Source organism: Talaromyces atroroseus, assembly GCF_001907595.1.
Source record: "Talaromyces atroroseus strain IBT 11181 chromosome Unknown scaffold_1, whole genome shotgun sequence".
NCBI lineage: Eukaryota > Fungi > Ascomycota > Eurotiomycetes > Eurotiales > Trichocomaceae > Talaromyces > Talaromyces atroroseus.
The window spans coordinates 968796-992273 of record NW_017971433.1 but is presented as its reverse complement, the minus strand read 5'-3'; the positions used below and the strand labels follow the sequence as shown (position 1 = coordinate 992273).

The 23478-nt window shown below is 46.1% G+C and overlaps 5 protein-coding genes across 5 annotated transcripts; 3 read left to right on the top strand and 2 right to left on the bottom strand.

The window, feature by feature from the left end:
* Positions 1 to 163: 163 nt before the first annotated feature.
* UA08_01432 (hypothetical protein) lies at positions 164 to 1383 on the bottom strand (the record flags this gene model as incomplete). The annotated part of the gene is made up of 5 exons (XM_020261096.1): positions 164 to 451; positions 508 to 760; positions 897 to 904; positions 983 to 1204; positions 1339 to 1383. The coding sequence occupies 5 exons, from the start codon at positions 1381 to 1383 to the stop codon at positions 164 to 166; spliced, it is 816 nt and encodes a 271-aa protein (XP_020123346.1).
* Positions 1384 to 5933: 4550 nt separating this feature from the next.
* Positions 5934 to 7058, top strand: UA08_01431 (hypothetical protein; the record flags this gene model as incomplete). Its single annotated transcript, XM_020261095.1, has 6 exons — positions 5934 to 5967; positions 6064 to 6445; positions 6525 to 6581; positions 6728 to 6780; positions 6877 to 7021; positions 7055 to 7058. 6 exons carry the CDS (start codon positions 5934 to 5936, stop codon positions 7056 to 7058), a joined length of 675 nt encoding a protein of 224 aa, XP_020123347.1.
* A 329-nt stretch (positions 7059 to 7387) lies between these two features.
* On the top strand, positions 7388 to 8743 carry UA08_01430 (hypothetical protein; the record flags this gene model as incomplete). Its single annotated transcript, XM_020261094.1, has 2 exons — positions 7388 to 8618; positions 8682 to 8743. The coding sequence occupies 2 exons, from the start codon at positions 7388 to 7390 to the stop codon at positions 8741 to 8743; spliced, it is 1293 nt and encodes a 430-aa protein (XP_020123348.1).
* A 523-nt stretch (positions 8744 to 9266) lies between these two features.
* On the bottom strand, positions 9267 to 17707 carry UA08_01429 (hypothetical protein; the record flags this gene model as incomplete). The annotated part of the gene is made up of 5 exons (XM_020261093.1): positions 9267 to 9292; positions 9332 to 11892; positions 12145 to 12198; positions 12501 to 17507; positions 17580 to 17707. 5 exons carry the CDS (start codon positions 17705 to 17707, stop codon positions 9267 to 9269), a joined length of 7776 nt encoding a protein of 2591 aa, XP_020122862.1.
* Positions 17708 to 18327: 620 nt separating this feature from the next.
* UA08_01428 (hypothetical protein) lies at positions 18328 to 22885 on the top strand (the record flags this gene model as incomplete). The annotated part of the gene is made up of 3 exons (XM_020261090.1): positions 18328 to 18493; positions 18544 to 19535; positions 19601 to 22885. 3 exons carry the CDS (start codon positions 18328 to 18330, stop codon positions 22883 to 22885), a joined length of 4443 nt encoding a protein of 1480 aa, XP_020122861.1.
* Between the last annotated feature and the right edge of the window lie 593 nt (positions 22886 to 23478).

The following is a 23478-nucleotide window of genomic DNA, read 5'->3' as shown; positions in this document are numbered from 1 at the left end:
CATCAGTCTCGCCAGCTGACCAGGTCATGTCTTCAGCCATTTAATCATACTATTATGCCGCCTCTAGCCCCTAGGATGCATATACTTGGGTTGCAAACTTGATAGTCAAGGTCGATCCAAGTAACTGTTGAAATGGGATATCCATGCGATATTCCTTGAAGATTCAATTCCGGAGCTCAGCCCCGATCATGCTATCAATACCATACAAAGCGATGGACTTCGTATCAGCCTCAAATTCGTCATCCTCAAGAAGTATCTTGCGAGCCAGCTTCCCTATGAAGCGTTCCGTGACTGCAGCAACAGCTTCTGCAAGAGAGGTGGCAGCTTTGATGGCTGCCAGGATGGATTGTTGGCCGGCTGCACCATCGACGACATGGACTACGTGGCTGAAGCGAGGATCCTCGACCCAGAAGATATCAGTCGCAGCAGAGTCATTGACGGCCTCTTGGAGCTCAACGGATCCAAGTCCATGACAACGTGATCGGAAGCTCCCTCCTCCACACAAACCGAGGAGGTGATGGCTGTTTCGAAGGCCTCAATAAGGGCTTCTTCGTCAATACCGTACATGCCTTTCTGCTTAAAAGCATGCACCAGCTCGATGTTCTCGGCCACGACCCCAACGCCAAGAATCATCGGCAAAACGACGGACAGCACGCTTCTTACATAGCCGCATGGCGATGACGGGCAAGCGAGTCCAGGTAGATGTTTGCAGCGGCGTAATTGCTGTGCATTGGGTTGCCCAATATGCCTGAGACAGATCCTGTCATGAGGAAGAAGTCAAGGGGCTCGTTTGCAAGTACAGAGTGTAAGTTTGCAGCGCCCAACATCTTCGGCTCAACTGAAGTCTTCCAGTTTTCAAATGTCATTAATTGGAACAAGCCATCTTGTGAGCTGACCTTTCAGCCTAGAATGACCTTGTGTATGGAATTGAATGTAATGTATCTCTTTGTGGCCCGAACGAGTTTCTTATAGCAATAACTACCTTGTCATCGACCTGATTAAGATACGAAGCAGCTTCCTCAGCACTGAGGCCAACAGCTATCTTGACCTCTGAGGTTCTATTAAAGCTAGTCATAGGTGCTGCTGAATACGCACTGCTAGCCATGTGCAGAATTTGAGAATGATAGTTTAGGCCCTTTGCTGTGATAACAGTCGGTAACGGTTTGCCCTTGTACCACGCTTCAGCTGTTGAGTAGAATTGAGTCTATATGGTGATTAGGAACAGTGAGACGAAGAGTAATGCAAAAAGTCAACCTTTCTATAGACGCGCCCAAAACCGTTTATAACCCAATATGCCTCAGGCTCATTCACTGATATTATGTTCGGGCCAACCCTAACCAGCGGACCATATTTGTGGTGAAGCGCAATGTTGTGCTGCGGCATGTCGGCATGATAGGCCGCATTCATCTTCCAAAAAATGCTGAGTTTAGAAATAAAGAATCCGGGTATGTGAGATATTCTGCTAAAAGAGAACAGATAGAGACATAGACAAGAAAGAACAAAAGTAGGAGGCCCAAGTAGAGAACGCCCAGCGCATATTCCATTGTGCTGGAAGTTCCTATTGGTACGAGCTAGACGAAAAACCACGGAATCTAGTAACCTGTTTGAGTAGAAGAGATGGGGAAACAATAGATCATGAGTAATTAAATCCATCTCGGGCCGTACAAAATATTGCTTTCCGCCTAGCAACATGTACGATTCGTAAATGTTTCATATAGATTCACCAGCGGGGCCGAACTGGCCGTTATTTCGTGTCCTCCGATCCGAAACAATCTACACCATGTAGGAAGGGACTTTCTTTTACTTTGCTAATGTTGGGAGTGCCATAGTGAATGGTAAAAACGTAGAGTATACCCTACAAATACTTTTTTCGTTCACGTCTACCTCAAAGCTTCACGATCCGAATCTCATTACGGTCCCCTACAGAACCTATACTTCCAATTACTTTCGTATCTTGCAGGAATCCTTCTTTAAGTTCCAGTAATCTCAATGGCTCGGTCAAGACCCTGCTTGTAGTGGTCTGGACAGGCCAAATAGAGGATACGATTACACTGAAGTTGAAATACACGGGAATTCACATATGGAATTTTAGGAAGTCCTCAGTTTGTACCAAAACTATCTAATTTCGTATGGTATCTATGCACACCGATGATATTTGGCATTATTTAGCAACTTCTTTGGTGCTGTCATTATCCTACCAATCTACTTCTCTACACATCTCCAGTGGTCTAGTAAACGGCCTCTAAAAAGGATAGCTAGTGTTGATCGCGCAAGAGCCCTAAGTCCGACCTTCCTTCTGGGCGTTGTGGCGCCGACTTGAATGGGACCTGACCAAAGGTCTGTTGATGCGCATCAATCAATAATTGCGCTAGTTTTGCTCTCTCCATTGTGAGTTTCCAGTTCATGACAGTTGCAACACGGGAATCTGCCTGGTTTCGCGGTGGTCCGTCTACCAAAAGACTGAATCAGCGAGATGCAACTAGATGGGTTCAAGCCACCCAGCTGCAGTTGGTGTTTGTATCAGCCGCAGTACATCTATATCTGATGATGCTGATATTTACCGCAGACAGTCGGGACGTGGTAAACTGACACGTATGTACATCCCTTTCCCAATTGCCGGATCTTTTGACAAACGTGGTCACATTAGGATCATGGAACTTTCTCCAATACGATCATATTATCATCAGCCTATCTAACTTGTCATAGGCTCTTTGACTGCTTGACAGTACGCCGTCGAGAGTGAAATTAGGAAAAGGTCGCGTGATTCTCCTTTCCTTGGTAGCATCCATCGTCATTGGGCCGGGAGCAACGAGTTCACTGGCACTGTGATTCCGCAAATTCTACTTGGCTGAAGCACCTAAAAGTATAATTTTCTTTATAATTGTTCTCCTGGGATTGCTGAATTCTTGGAGAGCCGACAATTTCGGCTTAAGTTTCAGGGACTTTGCATGCTAAGTTCTTGATTGAAATATATGTATCTGATGCTTGGACGTAAATCATCTCCACACACAGCACGAACTTCACTTGTGTTTCACAAAAGAAAGAAAGGGAAGTGCATTATGCGGCCGAGGTAGGAGGTACGAATAAATCGCAGGTCTACAGATTTCCTTTCGGTCCTTTCAGCACGGCCCTGTTGAAACGGGATAGCTGCCCTAGCCCTAACCCTAGCCCTAAAATGTCAAGGATCTACTTTCCTCAAAGTGCACGCATCGACACTGCGTTTAATACAAAGAAAAGAATCCAGAAATAGGACCAAATGTCGTCCATTCATTCCCGAGGTAAGTTTCGTGCAACATCTTCCCTGTTTGGGTATGCGTCACACATAAAAGCAAGATGTTTTGATTCCCAGTTTGTACGTGAATTATACTTGTCGCCGCCGCATCTGTGTGAGCAGGTTTGTCTCGTCGCTTCTAATGCTTATCATGATTCGCTCGCTCTATATAGCCAGATCAAGTAAATACCGTCAACGCCGAGGCGACGAGTAGTTGCCCCAGTTAACGATTACTAGAGCACACGGACCTCTCAGTGTGTTAGCATGGTATGCAAATAGAAACAATACATATTCATTCGATTTATGGGGTTCAAAGTTATAATCAAAAATAGAGCAAGTGGATCCGATGTTACTAGAATAAGCCACGGGCTGAGAACGGCATAGTTGGGTGGGTGAAATTCCAATACCCGGCACGGTCCGACGCCACATCCTTTTTTGACGTCCAACCCAGGAAAGCATTTGTTAGAAATTGGTAGTTGTGTCAACTCTATGCTATCTTTGCTATGTATTTCGAATACTAGCGAAGATCCGGCGAAACACAATCTCTAGCGCTTGGTCAGTCTGAGGAGAAGCTCGGATGAAGCGCCTGATATTCCTGTATGACAACAAATGCAGATAAGATGGGCCCGTCAAAATTTCTTCACGCAAACACATAAGCCTAGAGCAGTCTATCTGTCACGGTGTAACAGTCATTGCATTCTCCTTTCCTCTTTTGTGACTGTACATCCTTCAAACAGCGGTATCAACAGGTTTTCAAGTGTTCATCCATTATTGGGGCATTGATACCTTGATCCTCGTCTATGCCCTCGTGGCGTATGTTTGCTCTCTACAGTATGAATTTGTGATGTATATATTCAATTTTTGCTTTCCTTCTTTTCTTTTTTCGAATAGAAGGAGATTGATCAGCAATGGCTGCATGACATAGGTCCCGGATTTAGAGTGACAAAACAAGGCCAGAGAAAGATAAACTTCCCATTCCAAATTGTGCATGTGGAATGCACTCAAACTTAAAGTTATCTAGGGGACTCTGATACATCTACTACCTCAAATATATGGAAAGCAGTCTAATACTCCTGGTCCTAGCAAACCCAAACCAAAAAAATTTTCCCAATGAGTATTTCATTTGAAGTTTATCGCGGCTCGAAAGAGGGCCGTATCACAGAAGATAGAACTTTTCGAGTTCTCCAAAATGACGAAGTATATATTGAAATAACACATGCTGGGCTTTGCGGAACGGATGAACATTTTCTACATTCGACACAGGTTCTTGGTCACGAAGGAATTGGAATTGTCAAACAAGTGGGTGCCGATGTTACTACTGTCAAGATCGGAGACCGAGTTGGTTGCGCATATATTCGCAGGGTCTGCGAACGATGTGACAAATGCTCCATGGGTTTGTTCTCCTCTCTCGCGTAGTACTTGGTTTATCTTGCCGCTCACAAGTTCTGTCTGTTTGGCGTCTAACAAACAACACTAGGTTGGGATCAACATTGCAGGCATGCTCGCGCGTACGGAGAGGAAGATCACGATATAGGCTCATTCAGCAGCGGTGCGGTCTATCATGCCAGTTGTGTTTTCCCAATTCCAGAGGGATATGCCTCTGAGGATGCCGCTCCGCTCATGTGCGCTGGTGCGACGGTGTGGAATTGCTTTCACAGATATGCCACCCTCCCGACAGAGAGAGTCGGGATCATGGGTTTCGGAGGCTTAGGGCACCTTGCTGTCAAGATAGCCGCTGCGATGGGCTTCCATGTGGTCGTCCTGTCACGATCGGACGCTAAAAGAAAAGATTCTATGGCTTGCGGTGCCGCGGAATATCACGTATTTGACCCAGCAGTGCAGAAAAATGGTATAGAAAGGTTCGTACCACTGAAGCACCTTTTGCTCTGCGGTAACTGCAATGTCGATTACGCTTCGTGAGTCCAACTTTTCTTTCTCTCATTATGGACTTGAGTTAATAGAAGTCGACAGCGTTTTGAACTTGATGGACAGCAATAGCACCATATATCCTTTAACTGTTACATTCGAGCATCCTCAAATCCCTATACTCGCCATGAACTTTCGAGGGGTCTCGATTCAGGGATCCTTTGTCGCATCGCGCCACACTATACGAGAACTGCTTGAATTCGTTTCTAGAAAAAACATAAAGCCAATTATTGAGAAATTTTCTCTTTCCAAGGATGGTATTGAGCAAGCAATGAAAAGGCTAAGAGACGGCAACATCAGGTACAGAGCAGTGCTTGTACGGGAACTGAGTTAGGATACAGCCAGATTGTTAATTTCTCGACTTTTTTGTAACCACGCAGAATTTACTTGCGTTGAATATGTCTACGTAGCTTTGGTGGTTAGGAATCGCATCGAAAAGTAAAAGCCTGTATCTAACTGTAAGCATGTAGTAAGAAGAGGGGTAGTTGATCGACATGCTTCGATAGGTGATACTGTGTAGCATGCAAGAATTTTTGTCATCTTGTCACATAGCTTATAGCTAAATATGCACAAAATCCGCCTACCCAGCCTTTAGCATGATGGATATTCCAACGCCAGAATTCTGTTTTAACTTCGTCTCGCCTATTTCCGGAGCTCAAGTTGGCCCTGTAGTTGATACTACTTTCCACGCCTTCACGTTTTTTCAACTCACGCCACTGTCATCTAACGAAGGAAAATGACTGGGATTCAGGGAACAGCATTGATAACAGGTGCAGCGTCAGATAAAAAAAACTCCCTGTCTGTTCTAATACTGCAAAATGGGACAATACACTGACTCTCCGAATCGAACGAGCACCTTAATGAAGGCATCGGCGCTGCCACTGCCTACAAATTCGCCGAGAGTGGAATCACCGTTTTGAGTCTTCTTGATATTGATCTAGAAAAACTCGAGAAGACTCGTGAAGAGCTTCTACTTAGGAATCGTGAAAATGAAACGAAAATCCATGCCATTCAAGTATTGACACTCTGCGTCGACGTGACCGATGAAACCGCTCTGACCAATGCAGTACAAGAGACCGTAAGACGCTTCGGCCGTATTGATGTTGCCGTCCATGCTGCTGGGGTAGGGGACGTCGAACTGGCGACACATGAGGTGCCTGTAGACGATTGGAGGAGGATTATCGAGATTGATCAGATCGGGACCTGGTTATGCCAGAGGGCAGTTATTCGGCAGATGCTCAAGCAAGAGTCAGTCTCATCACAAGCTCGGACTTTCCTTTGGTTCTCTATATAATCAAGTGCACATTCTAATTTGCCTCTGCCCTAGGCTTGACTGCCACCGCGACGGGTTTACCGTATCCTTCTTACGTAGCTGCAAAGCATGGTATGTTTCAAATCACCCTTGAAAGCCCAGTTTGGTAACGAGTCTCTCTCGCACAAGCGGTAATGGGGTTCACCAAGATGGTACGTTGTTGGATCTTCATGCAAATCCGGTTAATAAAGTGTTTTAATTAACTAATAATCAAACAGGATGCCAAATTTTACGCCGCGCAGGAAATCCGCATCAATGCAGTTTGCCCAGGGTGAGGCCCTAGTTTCTAGACCATCTCAAGTTTAGGTGTCTATTGTCTAATCAGCATAAATGGATAGTTGGACAAATACTGCCTTGCTACTAGCAGTCAGAGAACCCGGCATGATCAGGGACATACAATCCTTGCCTATAGGCAGAATCGGCGAGCCCGAAGAGATCGCCGACGCGATCTTGTTCCTTGCGTCTCCGATGAGCAGCTTTGTGTACGAGATTGGGCTGTTGGTGAACGGGGGGTATGCTCTGTGACTGTAAATTTCCCTACCTAGATAAGCTGGGGAAATAAAAATTAAGCAAAGATCGAAAGCATTGAAGGTCATTGAATAATATACCTTAGAGTTTAAAAGTATGAAGCCTCTCGGCATGCCGACCCGAGAATAAGCGAGGCTTCGGCATCTGACGGATAGAGACGGGAATCTCCGGCTGTCTGGGTTATTGTCATAGTGTTGACCGGAAGAGCAATGAAAATATGATAACGTGGGCTGATAGCGATTAATATCGCCAGGAAGAATCTTATCAATTAGACCCCGCCACTTTCATACATGCGTCCGCACATTTAGAAGTACGGAGTTTACATAGAAAGACAGGTTACTGCGCTCAAAATGCTTATTGAAGATCAGTCTCCGTCTGCCCCGAAGCCTCAGCAAGCTTCCTCTTTCTCCAACCTGCCCGATGCACCTGTCGATGAGATCTTCGCTCTTAATCACGCCTATGTCGCCGACACCGATGCCCGCAAGGTGAACCTCGGCATTGGAGTCTACCGTACTGAAGAGGACCAGCCATGGCCACTATCATCTGTGAGGCTGGTCGAGGAGGAAATGTATCGCCAGGACGATCCCGCGCGCCACGAGTACCTGGCAATTGAGGGAGACTTGACCTTCCTAGATCTTGCCAGGGATCTCATGTTTGGCTTCAGCTCCGCCTCCTCGGACTCTGAAAACAAGTCAAAGCAACGCATTGCTTCTGTGCAAACTGTTTCCGGCACAGGGGCTAACCATGTCGGGGCAGCTTTTTTGGCGCAGCATTTCAAGCCCAAACACGTATGGGTGTCAACGCCGAGTTGGGCCAACCACCAGACTATTTGGGACTTGCAGGGGATAGAACGCAAGAGCTATCCTTATTTCGACGCGTCGACGTGCTCTTTTGACTTCAACGGTGCCATTACAACGCTTGAGAGCGAGGCTGCCGAAGGAGACGTGGTCCTTCTACATGCGTGTGCCCATAATCCGACAGGTGTCGATCCCACAAAAGAGCAGTGGAAGAAGATTGCTGAGATCTGTCAACGGAAACGCCTCTTTCCGTTCTTCGATTCCGCATACCAGGGCTTCGCATCCGGCTCGGCAGACGAAGATGCGTGGGCTGTGCGATATTTCTTCAACCTCACGAGTCCCCCCATGGAGATGTGTGTTGCCCAAAGTTTCTCCAAAAACTTTGGACTATATGGTCAGCGTGCTGGCGCATTCCATCTCGTCACGAATGGCGCGAATCCTTCAGAGGCACCCCTTGTGCGTAAGAATTTATGCCACATAATCCGTGGTGAATACTCGATGGGTCCGCGCTATGGCAGTTCAATTGTTAAGAGAATACTTGGCGATAGCGCTTTGCGTGCACAGTGGCAGGATGATTTGACTATTATGAGTTCGAGAATCAAGCGCATGCGTCAAGCATTGTATGACGAATTGGTCAGACTAAAAACTCCTGGATCTTGGGAACACGTCATCAATCAGATTGGGATGTTTTCCTACACCGGGCTCACAGTGAAACAGGTATTGGAGTTGAAATCGGAATTTCATATTTACCTACTCAAGTCAGGGAGGGCCTCTATCAGCGGATGTAAGTGTACTCTTCTCGCTCCGTGACTATCACGAACAACGTCCATACTAACCCTCGACACAGTGACTGAGAAAAACGTGGCTTACGTAGCTCAAGCCATCGATACTGTGGTCAGGAGAACATGATGCCGGTCAATATGCATTATTTAAATTGTTCGATAGAGTTGCTATGGTTCTTTTATTTGGAGCAGATATATATCATCCGTTTGTTTTCTTCGCATGACCGGATGTCTGAACTACGACTCAACGGCTTTGACGCAGTGCATAAGGCTGCTTTGTTATGTTAATGTTTATTTTTTCCTCTCTCATGTATTAAACAGGTACAGGCAATTAAAAATTGTAGTTAGAAATGCATATAAATTCTCGCGAGTTCAAATTATGATCCTCATGTCACACAATTACCTAAGTAATGTACGGAATACCACACAGTATGTACATAGCTCTAATGCTAGACGAGAAATCTTCTCCAAAAAGTGCAATCTATCTTGTGTATGAACGCCTACTATGCGAATACCATCCTTATACGTTGAATATCACTAATGTTTGAAGAACTCCGCCGCTTTATAATTGAATGTGCATGAAAAGTAACCAAAAAGAGAAATGAAGAAGGAAAAAGATAGAAAAATCACATACAACCAAAGCCAGCTTTTCACTTTGCAGTTTCAAATATACTAACTACAGTTCGTAGCTTAGTTATCATCTCGTCCCACTCACCTTGCGGTGTGCTCAGGATAGTGATAGCACCTCCTGCACCGAGACGCCACTCCTCGGATTTGGCGGTATCGTCTTCGCGATTTGAATAGCTAAAGGCAGTTCGTATCATTACGGAGAAGGTACCCGAACCACCAAGATCTAGGTAACCCATCACCCCGGAATAGACGCCTCGCTTCCATCCTTCGATCCGGTCGAGATGCATACATGATCGTTCTTTGGGTGCTCCCGTCATAGAGCCCGGGGGCAAGGTACGTTGCAAAGTCGTGAGTCCATATGCAGCCATGCTTTCCTGATCATGGTCCCTGGCTGTCGTCCGATCAACAATCCCCTTGACGTGTGTGACCATCGAATACACACGACCGTTATCTTCAACGTCCAAAAGTTTCTCAACATGTACGTTTCCAGAACCGCAGATTCCGTATAAATCGTGCCGGATCAGGTCTGCAATCATGAGGTTTTCTGCTATTTCTTTGGTGGTCGCAAGAATTGCTTTGGCTTTTTCAAAGGTCATGCCGGGCGATTTTCGTACTGTTCCCTTCATAGGTTTCATTTCAAGAGTGGAATCCCTGTCCCAAGTGACAAAACATTCGGGGCTGCTGCTGGCTATCTTGACACAACCTAGGCTTCCATAAGCGCTATACGCAGCCGGATTGTACGTTTTCAGTTTCTTGTAAATTAGCCAGGGACGAAGCTTGCGAAGACGCCCATCGCGAATTGCTGGTACGGTAATAGTTGTTTTCCCGCAGAGGCAAAGTTCATATGATTCACCAGCTTTAAGTTCTTCTTGGCATTCAATTATTTTAGATTTGTATGTTGCCTCGTCTGGGATGTCTATTGTGCTGCCTTGGAGGAGTTCGTCGATGAGCTCTCTTTCTGCAGCGGTTAATAGGCTATTCTTCTCGATTTCAGCAGGTTTTCGTCCAAGATCAACTGCCCCCTGACTTTGCTGTAAGGAAAATTGCTGTATCGTCTGACATATCACATCTAACCAAGAATCTGTTTTCTCATCGACTTCTCTTGTGGACTGTATATAGATAGTCTGAGAGACGTTGTCAACAACAATGCACCGCTCAATCCACAATAAGCCAACATCAGGCATATCCGTTTCCTGATCCTCTGGCTTCCCTGAGTTTTTGAGGCCAGAAGTCAAACCCGGGGACGTCTTAGGATGAGACAGTCCCGCAAGTCCCATTTCATAGGAAAAGAATCCTAGGAAACCTCCCCAAAAGGGAATGCCGTCTTTCCCGGAAGTAACTTTCTTGCTGTTCATGATATGTCTCAACGAATCCCAAAAAGTCTCAACAGATACATCGCTTCTATTATTCGGTGCTTTCCCTGCCCCAAACTCTTCAACGAGAAGATTATTTTTGTGGACTGAGTATTCAATTCTCCAGCTCCTAGGGGACGGAACAGACATGATACTAAATCTTCCATTCGATTGATATAGTATTGATGGGGATCCCGGGCTATTGACCAATTCAAATATATGTTCTGGATAAAGCCCCTGCAGAGGTAGGGAGCGGTAGAAACATCGCTGTGAAGATTCTGCAGTCAAACCCTCGAGAAGATTTCTTAGATCTTCTTGAACGCTCGAGGTCTCCAAACTGGAAGTGAATGAATCGTTCAAGATTGGTCGAACAGTGCGCTTAGAGGCCAGGTTGAACGCTGCACTCGCTGCCCACCACTTCTTCAAGATCTCTGTGCAAGAATCGCGATTGGATTTGCAGGACTCCGGATGGAACTGAAATCCCCAGAATGGTTTGGACTTGTGACGGGCAGCCATTGGAAGTCTTCTGGAAAGGCCGTTCCCTTCATTGACAGTCAGCCAGGCAAGAAATGATAGAGGTTCCTTCTCCACCACGGAGACCTCCTCGGTGGTAGTGGTCTCAGGATTCAAAAGTCGGACAGAATCTGTCGAAGCGTAAAGAGAATGATATAATGTGACCTCGAAATCGTTCATACCGGCGAAAATATCCCTGTCCATGACTGCTAGGCGATGCACCTGACCATGTAACGGACAAGGAAGCCGTTTGATGGCCAATCCATGGTTCAAACACAAGCTTTGAAAACCGAGACAAATTCCGAGTACCGGAATCAAGTCTTCTCCTTCAAGGGTCCACAGATCGTTCATGATACCAACATCCGCTGGGCTTTCTGGATGACCGGGACCGGGGCCCAGGACAACAGCGTCAAAGCCTCGCAAAAAGCCTCGCATATCCCCATTAGGCCAATCCGAGTCGACAGTCAGTTCTGTAACCTTGACATCCAAGTTTTCTTCTAGCATGGAAATGACATTGTTGGAAAAAGAGTCATATGCGTCCAAATAGAGGATATTCTTCCGGGCAGCAGCAGAAGAAGGCCCTGGCTCTGACGGAATTTGCCCATCCATAGAATTCATCTTGAATGGATTCTCCTGCCAGGCGAAAGCAAATGCCAAAAGAACCTTGGCTGGTGGCAAATACTTGGCGGAGAGTTTTGGTTGCTTGGCTGGATGTTGATTCCTTTCAGAGTAAAATAGCTCAGATACAATTGGCGCAACGCCCACAGTCAGCAAGAGAATACTAGAGATGCTTTTATTTCAACTCTGCCCTCCATACAGCGTAGAGGGGAAGAAAACGACGGCTAGATGACGATGTTGGCCGAGCAATGTACAAAATATGTACCTCGTAGGACCAATCAAGGTTTCATCAGCATGTTGGCCCACGCAGTTATATTTCTTTTTCTAATATATGAGGGAAAAGCGGCACTTCAGCCAATTCAAATTGGCGAGAGAAAAGAAAAAAAAAAAAAAAAAATCCGCATCCCAATCTTACGGAGACCGAGGGGGCTGCCGGGCATATGATTGGTTGCCGCCACCGTTCCCAAATCTACAGACTACAAACTACAATGCCTTTGCGCTCAATACGAAAACTGCAGCGTCTGTTTAATTAAGGCACAAGTTCATTCGTCTTAGATGGTCTAGAATATTGTCCGCGGTACAATCTCGAATTGCTATTCCAAAACACGTCTGCCAAACGCTAAAACATTTGTTGCAACGCTCATTATGCCACATTGGTGAGAAGCTTCTCCGCGACTTTAGAGAAATACTGAGTGACGAACCCCTCCCTAAAGAGAATTACCATTAGTTCACTTCCCGTAGATCCGAGGGAAGAAGGACGAGACTACTTACGTGTAAAAGCTGTGATCTGAACTATGGTCCTCGACCAAGTTATGAGCCAGCTCATGACAGAGAATTACCCACCAATATACCATAGCCTCAGCTCGTCCACCCACGGGATCCTGTGACAGTCGTGCCTGATGCAGTTGTTTGAAGAAAATATAGTTGCAGAAAAGGCTACCTGAACGATTGAAAGCAATCGTTTTTCCACCAGGATCATAGAATATGCTGATGCTCTCAAGTCTTACGGAAAAGATACTTGCACATTCCACGAGCACTTTGGCAAATTCATTGATGCCCGCCAAATTGTCAGACAAGAAAGCAGATCTGTCAGCAATGGATCTTGCTGTCATAAAATGTATGCTTGACGGCAGCGTTGCAACATATTCAAGATCTTGGCTCGGTCGCTCATCACAATAGGACTTGGTCTCATTAACCTGGTTAGTAGCAGGACGACTATATACGCCTGATGCACCATGCGGGCGACAAGCGGAAATGGCAGAAAGAAGGTTATTGTGCAGCTGGCTTGGGGACGTAACAGATTTCGGTTCACTGGGATTTGTACTTGAACCTTGAATTGTGCTCTTAGGGTCGGTCTCTGAGTATGGCGGCGGAGCTGAGCCACTTGGTGTTGGTCCGTTTTCTTGAGGCGTGCGGTTTTTGAAAAGTGACTGAAAAGGATTTTGAGGCCTTCCCTTGTTATCCTCTAAACCCAAGTGCTTGCTAAGATTCGAAAAGAGGTTGCGTGGTTGAAAACTCGGCTCGGTTATCCCAGTCTGCTCCTCTGCTGCTGACCTTTTGTTCGAGGGGGAATCAGGAAAAATCCCCGGCATTGCATGTTGAGGCTTTGTTTCTTCTAATTCGCGCTGATCGTGGAGTTTACGCCATTCTACTTCTCGTTCCTCAATACGGAGTTTCTCCTCTTCTATTTCTTTCTGTCGTAAGTTTTCCGCCATCCGAGCCTCCATTTCCCTCTTTCGGAGGATTCTCGATATGTTATAGCCCCTTGCCCTCAATTCGTATAGATCTGTCTTCAACAACATTTCTAGCGTAAGGACCGAATGAAGCTTGGGACGCGCGAGCAGGATGTGGACGAGAGCCTGGCTAATTTCGTACAAGTCAAATTTTCCAGGACTGATCCATAGCGTGTATTCACTGCCTTGAGGTGTAATGATTGCATGGCGTGACTGAGAAACGGAGGCACCCGTGTTTCGCAAGGATCGGCGAAGGGAAATGGAATGAACAACAACTATACTAAGATGTTTCTCTAACCATTTGGTGTCACGCTTGACGGATTCAGGGCTGTGTTCATGAAGGAAGAGCCTTGTTCTTTCGTTGACGAGTTTCTGCAATTTAACCGCAGATGTCTGATCTGTCGATTTGGCACCCCAGCTAGCACGCTCTTCAACTAGCGAACTCAAAGTAGGGGTCCCTAGTGCTGCATAAAATTTTTCAAGACTCTCTTCTTGCGGAGCGGCAAGTATGTGCTCTTTAAATATTGTATAGCTCTGATAATCATCAACAATAACGGCGTCCTTGGCTGTAGTCAGCCGCCATTCTTTAATACCCTGCTCGTCATCCTCGAAAGCGTCATCCCCTTCATCCAAGACCCCTTTGCTAGCTATCACTTTGGAAGCTGTTGAGGGTAGCTCCTTACTTGCCAGCAAAAAAGGAGACCTCGTCATGTCACGGAAAAGATCTTTCTGACGTTTCAAAGTGGAAATGTTCTCAGCAAGGCTTCGCAGAAGATTCAAATACTTTTCTGGACTCTGAAATTTGGAAGATATTCTTGCCGGTTCTTTGACCAACATGCGAGCGACCTCAACCTTTGTTGGTTCTTGCTTTGATCCCAATGCCTGGAGGAAGAGGTTTCCCATTTTTCCAAAGTTGACAAAATCGAAAATATCTTTGAAATCTTCGCCATCACCAAGATAACTGTTTCTAGGAGATATGTAACGCATGACAACTTCTTTCTCCGATGCTAGGCTGTTAGAGATTGGAATTATAAGCGCTTCCCCGAGGCGGCTTGTGTCTGCTGCCTTTAATTCCGATATTCTCAAGGCCATGTAAGCGAAAACGCTCTTTGCGCTAGTTGTTGTCTTCGGTGGAGTTGCAAGAATGCACTGTACACAGTCATTTATCGGGGGATGCTCCCGTACGCCAAAGATTGTTGACTGCGGATGAAGATCTCGCCTCAAGATATCAAATCCAAACAAAGACGCACCCTCGTGTGTAAAACAGTCTTTTGGTGCACTCAACTTCTTGCCTCCTTCAATTGGTAGGAAAGGCACAGTCACTTGTCTCATGTCGACTGCATTGTACCTATTCGCATGGTATTCGGTGATAAAATACGACATCGACTTGGTTTGCAGTGCTGTATCATCAGCTAACGCTGCCTTTGCCATTATTTCAATCACTTCCATAGCTGAAGGATAACCTCTTAGGCCCATTTTAGACAAGAACTGTGCTTCTTTGCTGTGAGAAAAGTATTTTCCGGGCCAATCGATGATTGGAAGACCGAGTTTTCGGTGCGCTTCCTTGGGCTCGAAGAGCTCGGATATCTTGTATCGTTGTCGATTCGGTTGACTAGAGTCCAGATCTTCTGTAAGACATATTTTCGTGTTCTTAAGCCTTTCTATGTCCTTGGCAGGTATATCATCACTGACCGAGGCTAGATACTTAATTAAATCAACGTGACTCCATTTTTGCTTTGGGTTGTCATTTAGCGCCGTCGGATCAGAATCACGGAGTAGCCTCTCAAAAATAACACCAAGCTCAACAGTCTTACGAACTCCAAGGGCTGCGAGAAACTTTTCCTTGACACCCGCAAGGCCTGTGACGACCGGTAAGTCATCAAAAAGACGTACAGATGGGAAGTACGCCTCTTCCGGCCTTTTCATGCCATTCCTCACAGGAACAATCGTTCGGGGTTGCAAGATATTGACTACAGTCTGCTTCGAGGATTGACTAAGTGTATCCCACTGTTTGGACAAGATCGGTAAAACTTGCGCAGAAAATGAAGGAGTACGTGTAAGATCCTTGTTGACAGGCAGAACACTTCGATTACCAGCATTTTCCACAAGCCAACGAAGCCAAGGGACTATTTGCAATTCTTTCCAACCAATTGCATCCAGGTGACGTTTATCTAAAGACTTCGTGTATTGGAATGGCATGACCGACGGAGGTAGAGGCAGATCAGATGGTATACGCGTGGGGTTGAGGTAAGTATCGATTCCAGCTAAGGTCAACAATCTTCCAGGCTCTCCTTTAGATTCTTCTTCATTGGCAACTGCAGCACTAAGCAATGATAAAGTCGTTTTCTGATCAATCTCACTGGAGGCAGCACGTTTTCCAACCCAAAGAAGGAACTCTTTTAGTTGCACAGAAGTTAGAGCACTATTCTCAAGTTCCCGCTTGATATCAGAAACTGTCACTTCTGTAAGAAGACCGAAATCTGTCAACTTTCTAATCAAGTCCTTCGCGTTGTCAACCAATTCTTCGGGAAGAGACGGAATTCCATCCATAAAACTGAGATCCTTTGGGGCAATGCGAACATGGTGGCTTGGTAAAATGCCGCACGTAGACAGTATTTCAATGGATGCATTCTTGTTACACATCCAGAAGGAATCTTCTATTGTCCGCCCTAGAGTCGCAGACGGTGTGGATTCTCGGAAGGTGAATTGATTAGCTGTATGAATTGCTTCAGGAATGAAAGAGGTAATATTATCTTTCCGGATCTTTGGACCACTCTGATAAGCGATTCTGTCTTTTATTGACGACATGTCAGCGGTCCAAGCAATCCGGCAAACAATACCGGCAGCTCTAAGCATCTCAATATTCCACCTGCTTATGTATCTTGTATTGAGGTCAATACTTTCTCTCTCCACTGTCGGAATGACAGATGGCGCTGAAATATGTGCATTTAAACCAGTAGTTTGATGGGTGGGAAATCCTATGAAGATCCGCCCCGACTTGGATGGAAGCACGGATGACAGGACTTCAGAACTCTCGGAAGAGTCATTCGTTGAATACGATGGTGTCAAGATTGCAATTGTTGTCCGCTTCGGTGGGGGCTTTCTGGTTGCTCTTTCAAGTTCGCTGGCAAGAGAACTGCTTATTGACGCTTGGATAGAAGCCGTGTTGATGTGTAAGAAGACCGATGCTTTCTGGGTTTTTGTCAGATCCTCTCCATCACGTTGTCTCTCTGGCGGCTCTGCAGGCAGGGTTTCCGAAGAAGAGGAAGATCCGGTGAACTTGGAAAAAAACGAACGAAGCGTGGTTGTCGTGTCTCTAAGGCCCTCTATACGAGCGGATAAAGTAGTTTGGGGGCTCCATTCTAAGATATTCATCCATGCAGCGTCCACTTGAGCAACCTCCCTCGTAACACCTGCGATTTTCATAAGACCTTCGACGGTTCTTGTCTCTATATCTCTGGGTAAAGGCACCTTCTCACTTGGTGCAACCTTTTTTGTTAGTTTAAGTAAATTCCAGTCATCAAGCCACAAGTCAATATTTTCTAGGCCGACAAAGGTTAGACTTGTTGAAAGAAACTTTGCAAGCTCTAATAGTGAAGGAACTGGTGAAGAGTTGTTTCGATAATCAAGTACAAAGGTTGTATCCGGCGAAGCATCAGATTCGCCTAGTTGGAGTCGCCGAGTGAACAGTGAGTTTCCTTTCCAATAGAAAGCCATGGCGGCATTGCCGGAGGAAACAAATGGTTCTTCAAAATCATCAAAGACACTGTAGAATCCAACACCAAAAGCGCCGATTTTCGTTTCATCCGGGTTTCCATCTGCGATTCTCTTCAGGCGAGCCCAATCCTTCTCAGTGAACGGATGGCCATTATTTGATATAAGTAGTCTTCTGAGAGTATGATGACTGACAACATGCTTCAGCGTCGTCGACGGGTCCGCTGAACTTGGGAGGGGGACTGTGGTCGAGGGGAGGGTTTCAAACTTCACCGTCACTCGAGTAGCGGACGCATCGGATGCGTTCTGGATCATTTCGCGCAGTACGGTCCTTGAAGTCCCCACGATTAGCGACAACAATCCAGAGTTTTGCATGAGCTAATCACAGGAGAAGAGGACAAACCATTTCCCCGAATAGCGGGATAGCACTTTTGATATCAAACCACGGGTATCAACAGTTACAGCCTCTTCATCGTTGCTAGACCCCATGGTCCGCGCTTTCAACGCGTTGAAGTCTATTGACTGCGCCATCTTCTTGGCAGTCTGATTATAGGATAATAGTCCGAGTCAGGTCAGGTCGGTTCCGAGAGACGTTGAACAACGAAAAGGCAGGGTCACGGAGAGTGTTTATGTCTCGACTGGGAAGCAAAATCGAAGTCGCCGCTCGAAATTGGCCTCAAACAAAAAACCATAAAGCTGGGTCAAGCGGCACCTAATAGGGACCTGTCAGGGGAAAAAAAATAATAACTTCTCAAACATCCATAAGAACAAAGATGACAGGTACAAATGCAACGAACGAAGACAGCAATCGTGGAGAGCAGGCACACCCGCAGCACGCAGTGGCAAGTACCACCCGGCGATAAGCTAGTCCTATCTTATCGCTTATCAGCTGTTATCAGCCGGCAGCCCCTGGATCGACGCCTCAGGCCACAACCGGCCACCACACGAATCCACCCAACTTTGTTGTATATTGGCATAAACAGCCCGAGCTCGCTTTTCAACAATTACCACACGAGACACGCAGAGGCTATACCTCTCATTGATCCTACCACATGGTTATTCCACATGGTTTATAACAACCAAAAGCACTGTCGTGGAAGCAGTCTCGTGCGTTTCACAGACGGTCTCCGCACCGCGGAGCAGCTGCCACCATGGGAGTTGATCCATTCTCCCCAGTCGCACCGGTGCGTCTGAATATTCTTCTCCTGCCAGTTGGCAAGATCAAGAGGTCGAGGTTTCTAGGCTTTGCCGCAAGATTGCAAGGTGAAACCGTGATCCGTCTCGGCGATGTCAGTCCTGATGCACGTCCAAATCGAAGTACGCCTCCGCATTGATTGTACCAGATAGCAACGAACTGACTCTCCTAGATATGTTCACGCCGCTAGCCTTCCCAAATGGCATGATCCTATATAACATATCCTTCTCCGTACCACCAACTTCCCATCTTGAGCTATTTCCGTTCGAAGTTTTCCGAGAACCTTTGGCAGTAATTGCCGTTGCCGACGGCGCCGAACTACAGAGCGATGAGGGAGATACAAGCAAAGACTCCGATACGAAAAGGAGCAGCAGAGTGGAAGTTCCGCCCAATCCCAAGGGCCTAGGAGACTTGATGAAGGAACTTGCATGGGTCAAGGAGCAGAATCCCAGGGCTTTGACCAGCCAGCTACTCATCTTCGATTATGCAGGCCTTGATAAATCGATAAGTGGTCCGGATGATGTTATATGGGTGCCCACGCCTCAGTTGTCCAGACCAACGACAATGAAAACTGTTCTGTGCGATATAACTTCCCTGTTGCTCGGTGAAATGGACGAGTTCGCGAAGCTTCTACAAAGCATACCTGCCATCGATTCTCCGAAAGCCTCGTCATGGGGTCCACGAAGGGGCCCAGAGCTGCGCCCCCGCCCTATAGATAAACTAATGCACAGAATGACAATGCCCGCGCAGTTTCCAGTGTCAAATGGTGACTCCGAATCTGTGACTAGCTCTGGCAGATCCTCCCCAGCTCCTGCAGGTCATAATTCTCCCACTACCTTCGATGAAATCACCCGATCCATACAAGTTTCAAATCGCTCTGCTCCAGGGGGGAGACCGCCTTCTTCGAAAGAAAGCAGTCGTGATCGAATGTCTGTTCAGGGTCTCACTGCTGCAGATCGTACCAAAAATCGAATCAAAGGTCGTCTCGGTGTCGTTATCGGTACCCTGTACCTGCAAACTGGCAGATGGCCAGATGCATTAAAAGAACTTATTGAGGCTGCAACCATGGCCCGCGCCAGTAGTGACTATATCTGGCATGGGAAAGCACTTGAGTCAATCCTCCTGTGCCTCGTGATGCTCGGGTGGGCCGGAATGGATTTTCAGGTTAGTAAGATACAGACAAAATAACCGAATAATTTATCCAACACTAACCTACGAACAACCATTAGGTCCCCCAGGTCTGCTACCCTGTAGCTGAAAAGTCCAGCTCTAAATCGTCATATTCAAGCCCTAGTGTGCCGGATATATCAATACCTGGTCAATCTTCCACGGGAAATCGAATAGTCTCATTGCAAAACCTTGCTAATCTAATGCCCGACCTTTGTAATAACATTCTCAACTTATACAATCGGGCTGCTGTTATCACAGATGAGCCACTTCCGCCTTTGGTATTTGCTGAAACAGTCATACGCCTATCACGTCTTCTCTCTGCTATTCGACTTCGTGCTGGGACTCTAGATGACACTGCGTTGAGACATATCGTCGTGGGCGAAACTCTTGTACCTTCACAACAAGAGTGGCCGCGTGGCGCACCGATACTCAAGAAGAATGATATTGCAAATTTCTTGTTTCGTGCCTTGCCTCTCGCACCTGAAATTGAGTTGCCAGTCACTGATGCCGCACCAGTTCTCGTTGGTATATCTTCTGTTCTCTCAACTCTGGATCTTCCAAGGAAGAAAGCACTTGTTTTGAAAGAGTTGGTTTCACTTATGGTTCCTGGGTTAGTGGAAGCTAGGAAAATTGGAGCTGCTGAGATAGGTATTCATCCTGCTGCAGGGCTCTCATCCTTGAGTGACACTTCTTTTGAAATCAATGCATTAGATGCAGGTCGTGGGGATATGGAGGAAAGCACTCGTGCTCTTCTGACATTGGTCGGTGAAATATATGGTGTTCAGCCTTCTATTTATCAAGAACGCAAGAAGAATCGGGTAACGTCAAGACCTTCATCTGAAAGCAACGGACTAGGTGGGGATAATTATGACTCCGTTGCGTCTATCGTTGAGCGTGCATTCCGTCACGTAACTCTAGACCGGTATGGCGATTTGGGCCTGAAAATTGCGGTTCTCAGATTGTCAATTAATCTTTGCGAAGCGCTTCCGGAATTTGAAGGCGTCTTACAGTACACTGTTGAGCTACTCCAGACAATCCGAGGACATCTTATGCTTCCTGAAACGGAACGAGTGCCGCCCGTTATATCCGCCGACGAACAAATGAGACTCCTCAACACAATAAAACGGACCGTTGGTGCAGCTCATAAGTTGGGTGCAACTGATCTTGAGTCTGAATACTGGGATGACTTTCTCGTTCGTGACGTTGCTTTGCTTGATTTCCTTGAATTCAAGCGACTCTTTCGCCGGTCAAGAAGAGACTTGAATGCTGCGACTGTTTCCGATGAGAAATCAAAGAAAGACCCATTTTTGTATAACGCTTTTGCAAAGTTTGATAACAAGACATCCGAAGCTTTGATGATCGCCAAAGAGCTCGCAACCTTTAGGGTTACGCTTCAAAATCCCTACAGCTTCGAACTTGAAATCGAAAGCATCCAAATGCAAAGTGATAACCCGACTCTTGACGCCAGGGCATTCAATGTTATAGTGCCACCATTGTCCTTGTACGATATCATGGTTCCAGGCATAGTCATTGAAACAGGGAATCTCCATATTACTGGCTGTACTATCAAGGTCAGGAACTGTCGCTCTAGGACCTTTCCAATATTCAAGAGCATTTGGAAACCAACTCCAGAGGTGAAACTCAAGCGCACCGGTTTAGCCGCTAAACGGCCTCTTTCAGAGCGGCCGCTTTCATGGAGTTCCACCACTTCGAAAGATGGGAAAGTTCTCGCCAAAGTTGGGCCAGAAACTTATACTTGCCCAGTAAAGGTCATCCACCAGCAGCCCTCGGTAATTGTACACTCAACCTCGCTATCTCAGTCTGCTATAATGTTATTAGAAGGGGAATTTAAGTCCTTCGATATAACGCTACATAACATTTCATCATGTGCTGTCAGTTTCATCTTTTTCACATTCCAAGATTCAACGACTCGTCAATTACAGAATGCGTTGAACAACAAAGATCTTCTTCCAGCAGAAGTCTATGAGTTGGATCTTCAATTATCTTCAAATCCCCCGTTGCGCTGGCTACGACAGGGAAATAACCCCAACGATATCACAATTGAGGCAGGACAAAAGGCAACTTTCACAATTGAAGTATTTGGTAAACCCGGTCTCCAAGACGCCACTGTCCAGATTGATTATTGCCACTTGGGAGATAAACAGGATTCCATTCCTGAAACCTTTTATACCCGGCAATTATCTATTCCGCTCACCGTGACGGTCAATGCAAGCGTCGAAGTAGCACGATGTGATCTTGTTCCTCTCTCTGGGGACATTTCATTTTTCAATCAGCAGACGGAGGGGTCGACGTCGTCATCTGAAGTGGAGAAGACATACTCCTCACCATTATTGAAGAATCAGACTTCTCAGGTCACATCCGTTCTCTCCCACCTTGGTTCCGATATACGTACTTCGGACCATTGTCTTGCAATTCTCGATTTACGTAATGCATGGCCAAATCCTCTTTCCGTTTCTCTGAATACTTTCCGGTACGTAAATACCAGTCCAGGGGAACAGACCGAAACTCCAATCACTGTCAAGGGTGTGTTGCAGCCTGGCCAGATTTCCAGGTTTATTCTTGCTCTTCCCAGGATCTTTCTAGACAATTCCCATGCAGCTATCCCAATCATGCACTCGGTACGAAGACAATTTGTTGTCAGTGCAAATAAACTCACGTTTGAAGCCGAAGCAGCGACCAGAGAGGCTTTCTGGTTCCGTGAAGAATTTATGAAACGTATGCTAGGAACATGGCGCGAGGAGTCAAGCGGCCGAGAAGGACAGATCGACTTCCGCAACATCAGGTTCAACCCCAGGATGGTTGACGCAATGCGCCTCGAGGACGTCGAAGTGAAGTTCTCTCTGGCTTCTTTCAACGAAGAACACCCCGTGACCCAGGTCAAGAGCTCTAAATATACTGCAGAAACGAACAACTTTCTTAATCTCACAGTAGAGATTCAAAATCGTTCTTCTCGACCAATACACCCATTACTTCGGCTTCAGCCCGGACTTTGTCATCAACCTAGTACCATTGCGCTTGATCTTTTGAAACGACTTGCGTGGACTGGTACACTGCAGCGTGCACTCCCTGTGGTTCCTGGAGGAGAGAAAATTGTTGCTACCCTTGGATTGATCTTCTTCTGTCGCGGAGAGTATGAGATTGGGGCAAGCGTGGAAGAAGTGCGACTTATGAAACCAGTATCATCGGGTGATGATGCATCCCACTCAAGAAGTACGGGAGATGTCGACGAAATGTTCATACCGGACACGTTCGCCACAGATGGAACTAAGAAGAGGCGCATATGGCATGCAAGAGATCACTGTGTGATTGCTGCTCATGATTGATGCTGATGTTGTCTTCGCCTTGAATCAGATTGGTTTCGACGATCTCTTTTTTGATATGATGACTGTCTACAGTATATACCCTGTTGTTCAGAGCGGCTCTTCTTTCAACTTGAATTGAGCGACATGTAAAAATATAAATAAATGCTGTTGGAAAGATGGAAGAATTGAATATGACTTTTACGTGTAGGTCTACCATGAGCCATGGAGCTGATATCTATTTGTTGATTCAATCAGCATCACATACCCCTTCTTTTCTGCTACATCCTTTGCCTCATATAATTGGCATGAAACATAATCATAGAGTAATTGATATTTGCACTGCCAATGGTCTCCTACCTAAGTATTCCGTGATCACTTTTTGGGCAAGCGAGCAAGCGACATTACAGCCCGAAATGTAACAGGCGTATCTCGCTAATCATAAAATTTCCGCAACCTTGGTTGAAGACCATTATCCAATTAGGGTTCTTCCACGCGCAGGATATCTCTAATTGTATCTTTGTTAGGCCGTTGTTTCTTTTTGACAAGCAATTGTTGCCTTGACCTTCCTTCTACGGTGAAAGACCGTCTTCCCAAATTATTTTCTTGTAAGATTG